The sequence below is a fragment of the Pinus tabuliformis genome, chromosome 5_2 (genome assembly GCF_031772625.1).
Source record: "Pinus tabuliformis cultivar Carrire ecotype Pingquan chromosome 5_2, CPIR1, whole genome shotgun sequence".
NCBI lineage: Eukaryota > Viridiplantae > Streptophyta > Pinopsida > Pinales > Pinaceae > Pinus > Pinus tabuliformis.
In genome coordinates, this window is record NC_142306.1 from 1,102,588,463 (window position 1) to 1,102,593,545 (window position 5,083).

Here is a 5,083-nt window from a genome sequence, read left to right on the forward strand (position 1 = left end):
TTTATATAATTTTTATAAAATTTTGAAGAATTTTTCAGATAAAATATTTTGAAATAAAATAATTTTATGAAATAATTTTTTGAAAAAAAATAAAGATTGACTATTTCTTGTTGAATTGAGACTTGTGTGATCCATAACAGTTGTAAGAAGAGCTTGCTCAGACTATTTATCATGCAAAACTGGATTTGTTTCTTCAACTTCTCCTGACGATGAGCCACACTCGCTGGTTTGAAACGTGTCGACAAAAATTTTTCAATATGTAATTTACGCAGAAGCTCTTCTTACAATTGACTATTTCTTTTAAATAGCCCTGAAATTTTCTTTGCACTGAAAATATTTGCCAGCAAATAATTAAAAATTATACTTATGAATACCGCATGCATATAAATGTCAGTTTAAAGCATGCGTACGTACCAAATACATTACAGAGTATCAGCCCTTTAGACGTCTGACCTGTCAGTTTAATGTATGCGTAGCATACACGTTGTACAGCACGTCAAATTCCAGGGAACAGTCGAAGACATAAAGGTACACGGAGTCGGCAAATTGCTGGCGTGATTGGAAGAGCCGGTGAAAAATAAAAAGCACGCGTAGATGGTTTACCTGTAGCAGTCACGACATTGACCACAAAAATCGAATCAAAATAATATGGTGGGCCAATGATTCTCGGGAACACATGCCGCAAAAGCGATGGCCGGAAGGTGCCCTTGGATTCCCACTTCGAGTACACCCTCTCAGACTAAAAACCAATGTCGGCAGGGATTTATTTTCAACTAACAAGAAGTTTAGCCTATAAATTAGAAACATATAGGTAAAATTCCAGAGGCTCCCACTTATAGCATCGAGCAATGGCTGAAAGTGAAAAGGAATATGAATGCCAAGAGAAGTGTAACATGGAGCCTCAAGGATTAATCGCCATGGATAACTCAGTGGATCTCAAAGGCAGGCCGACTCTCAGGTCCAAAACTGGAAGATGGAAAGCTTGTTACTTCCTCATTGGTAAGTTGCAATGCTTGGTTTCTCTTGAACTCAACTCAACCAGTTAATACTAGTTAATATATTGTTACATTTTGTCAGTTCATTGATGGGTGTTGATGCTTGACAACAGGCTATGAGATCTTAGAAAGGATGTCATTCTATGGAATTGCCTCCAATTTGGTTATTTACTTAACAACTAAACTCCATGAGGGCACTGTGAATTCTTCAAAGAATGTCAATAACTGGTCAGGAGCACTTTGGCTCACCCCTGTTATCGGCGCATATATTGCAGACACTCACTGGGGACGCTATTGGACATTTACAGTGTTTTCGTGTATTTATATACTGGTGAGCATCTCATCTATGTCCTTCACTTTTACTTTTCAATTTATTTAGCAGACAGTTTTATTCTGCAGCTTAGTCTAGTCCATTATAAAATTTGTTATTCTAGTTAAAATATATTTTTTTTTAAATCTTAAAAATAAATAAATAAATTAAAATAGTTCTCGTATTAAATCTTTATTTAAAATAAATCTATACTAGTATAAACTTTCCAACAATATTCTACCAAAGAAAATATTCCTATAAAGTGCTCATGGATTGTGGAAGTTTCTGTCTTCATTATACCTCATGTTTTCAGGTACCAATCTTTCCTAGTTCAGTTTTATATTTGCATTATTTTCATAATTTGGGTACATGGTGAAACATATCTGTGAAGCAAACAATGGAGTTGTCTTTAAAGAGACTTCTTGGAAATTTTTCCCATACGTTTTTCTGGTCAAAATCTTCAAAAAAAAATCGCACTAAAGACAACTCAGCAAACAAACAATGTTGACTATGTTCAGAAAAAAAAGTGTGTGCTATATTCCAATCTGTAGTGATACGAGCCAAGGCTTACATATGTATTGGATGCAGGGAATGGTACTTTTGACATTAGCCGTCTCATTGCCATCCCTGAGACCACCGGAGTGCAAATCGGAGTACAAGTTATGTGAGAAAGCTTCCCAGTTTCAAGTTGGGGTTTTCTACTCTGCTTTGTACATTCTTGCTGTGGGCACTGGCGGTACAAAGCCCAACATCTCCACCATGGGTGCAGATCAGTTCGATGATTTTGATATCAAGGAGAAGCATCAGAAGTTCTCCTTCTTCAATTGGTGGATGTTCAGTGCGTTTACTGGGACATTGATTGGACAGACTTTTCTGATATATATTCAGGAGCATGTGGGATTCAGTTTAGGTTATGGAATTCCCACGGTTGGATTGATCATATCCGTTGTAATATTCTTCATTGGCACTCCATTTTACAGACACAAAGCTCAGAAAGGAAATCCATTCGGTCGCATGGCGCAGGTAATTGTTGCAGCGGCTCGTAAATGGAGGATTAGTGCACCTTCTGACCCAATTCAACTGCATGAATTGGACTACAAAGAGTATGTTGCTAAAAGAAGATTTCCTATTCATCATACTCGGCTTTTGAGGTAAGTCTAACGTTTAGGATAGTAAAGGTTTTTTAGGTTTGTGTTAGTATTAGTTAAGTTCTATAAGTTTTTAGTTTCTTTTTGTTTTTAAGGGTATTTCAGGCCTATTTTTCAAAGGAGTTGGTTTTTAAGTGTGATTTTTTAAATTTTTTTTTGTAGATTTTTGGTTAGAATAAATTTGTGTTGTTTAAATTGGTTTCTTTTATGTGGTATATAGATTTACTAACATGAAATTTTTTAGGTAATTTGGATTGTGTAGAGTTTATTTATCTAATTTGTGATTTCAATAAATCTCTACAAAATTTTAGACAAATTAAATCTAAAAATAAACCAAAAACCTTTTAAAAAATAACAACTAAAAATAATTTATATTTAAAATTTGTTAAAATCACAAAATTTAAAATAAAAAATTTAAATTTGTAAGATACTAAATCTATTGTTGAATTGAGGCTTCTGTGATCCATAATATTTATAAGTAGGACTTCCGCGTAAATCACATAAAGAGAGACATTTGTCAACACGTTTCGAACCAACTTGTCCTGACCATGAACCACACTAATTGGTTCGAAACGCGTCGACAAATATCTCTCTTTATGTAATTTACGCCAAAGTCCAACTTATATATACTAAATCTATTTATATATTTAAAATCACATTTTAAATAACATAAAATCACACGTAATTATAACTCATATAAGAGAAACATAAAATAATTTAATAATAATATTATGATAGAAAATTAAATATATTATATTAATATATTAAGTTGATAACTTGATTTGGGAAAATAATCTTCTCTCTTAATGCGATAATAATTTACGTCCTCTCAATGAGTTGATGTCATGTCATAAGAGGCCGTATTGACAAAATGAATCAATACTTTATGGTTGTCCCCTCATAAATGGACAAAATGAATCGATACTTCATTGTCATCAATGTTAAGATGAAGTTCGTGAGGTTGACTACTGATTTGAAGTTGCATTACAGGTGGATAGATATAATTATATAATTTTTGGCTCAGAATTATAAACTTGCATGACATAGTTGTATGCAATTCAAAAGCAAATAAAAGATAGTATGCATTCAGCATGTCATCTGCTTCTTCTACAGGCTGTACAGTGTTGAAATAATGAATTCCAACCATGATTATACAAGCTAAGTTTTGATTCATAGCTTAACCCCAATAAAATAACATTGTTTTCCTTTCCACTTTCAGATTTATGGATAAAGCAGCAACAAACGACGGGTCAACCAGTGCATGGAAGCTGTGTCCGGTAACCCAAGTAGAAGAAACGAAGCTTATGATAAAATTGCTACCCATTTGGATTGCCATGTTGATGCCAAGCGCCATGACAGCCCAAGTAAACACACTGTTCGTAAAGCAGGGAACGAGACTGAACAGGCATTTGGGTTCTCACTTTGAAATTCCCCCAGGCTGCGTCACAGCATTCGTCACGATGTCAATGCTGGTGTTCACTGTAATATATGACAGAGTACTAGTAGGGATTTTGAGAAGATTCACAGGCAATCCGAGAGGAATAACAATCCTACAGAGGATGGGTATTGGACTGGCCATCCACGTTCTAGTTATGGGAGTGGCCTCCATAACCGAAATCCAGCGGATCAGTGTTGTGAAAGCACACAGGCTTCAAGGCAACCAAAAAGCAGTAACCCCTCTCACCGTTTTTATCTTGCTTCCTCAGTTTTTGCTCATGGGCATAGCAGATTCCTTCGTTGAAGTGGGCAAACTAGAATTCTTTTATGATCAGGCCCCCGAGAGCATGCAGAGCATAGGAACTGCATTGTTCGCCAGTACTCTGGGAATTGGGAATTTTATCAGTAGTTTTCTTCTCACTGTTATGACTAACATCACAGGAAGAGAGGGCCACACCGAGTGGATTTTGGACAATCTCAATGCATCTCGGCTTTACTACTATTATGCCTTGTTAGCAGTTCTTAACGTTTTAAATCTGATTTTCTTCCTCGCTGTCTCTCGGTCTTATGTTTACAAGAGAGAAACCAGTGAGGCATTCGTCGGTCACAGTAATGGCCATGTGGATACAGTGACTGTGGAATCTCCTGCTCTGCCTGTGGTGATCAAAGACCATACATATGAAAAGGAGCAACAGAGTATGGAGATGACGATGGTGAAGAGTCAAGGGAAATCGAGATAGATATGGCCGGTCAGTCATCAGGTTCTCTATTCAACTGTTGAATGTTAGAATAGATTTAGTGAAATAATTGGTAAGCCCCTCCAAGCCACGGCTATGAGGTGAACTCCTTTACCTTGTAAATATTGTGATATGATATGTGTATTGCCAATCGCGATATTGTTTGTAATTTTCATCTTTCGCATAATAATTTGTTTATTTATGATCGATTCGAATATATTTTTTTTGGTCGGGCATTTTAGTATTATTGAGTCTAAAAACTCATTTTATAACTTAGTATGATTTGTTGTGTAAATATGTTAGTGTTCACGGGTCTTTTTAAAATAAAAATAAATATTTTCTAAATAAAAAAATTATGTCAATTATAATAAAAAACAAAAATGAATATGTTAAATATGTTTAATTAATTTTTCATATGTCATTATATAATTTTATGTAAAATAATTAAAAATAAAA

General features: G+C 34.9%; 1 protein-coding gene across 1 annotated transcript; it reads left to right on the top strand.

The window, feature by feature from the left end:
- The first annotated feature begins 778 nt into the window (after nucleotides 1-778).
- On the top strand, nucleotides 779-4,817 carry LOC149163087 (protein NRT1/ PTR FAMILY 5.2-like). The gene is made up of 4 exons (XM_089437520.1): nucleotides 779-999; nucleotides 1,109-1,326; nucleotides 1,894-2,456; nucleotides 3,673-4,817. Exons 1-4 carry the CDS (start codon nucleotides 849-851, stop codon nucleotides 4,628-4,630), a joined length of 1,890 nt encoding a protein of 629 aa, XP_089293646.1. The 5' UTR covers nucleotides 779-848; the 3' UTR covers nucleotides 4,631-4,817.
- Nucleotides 4,818-5,083: the final 266 nt, after the last annotated feature.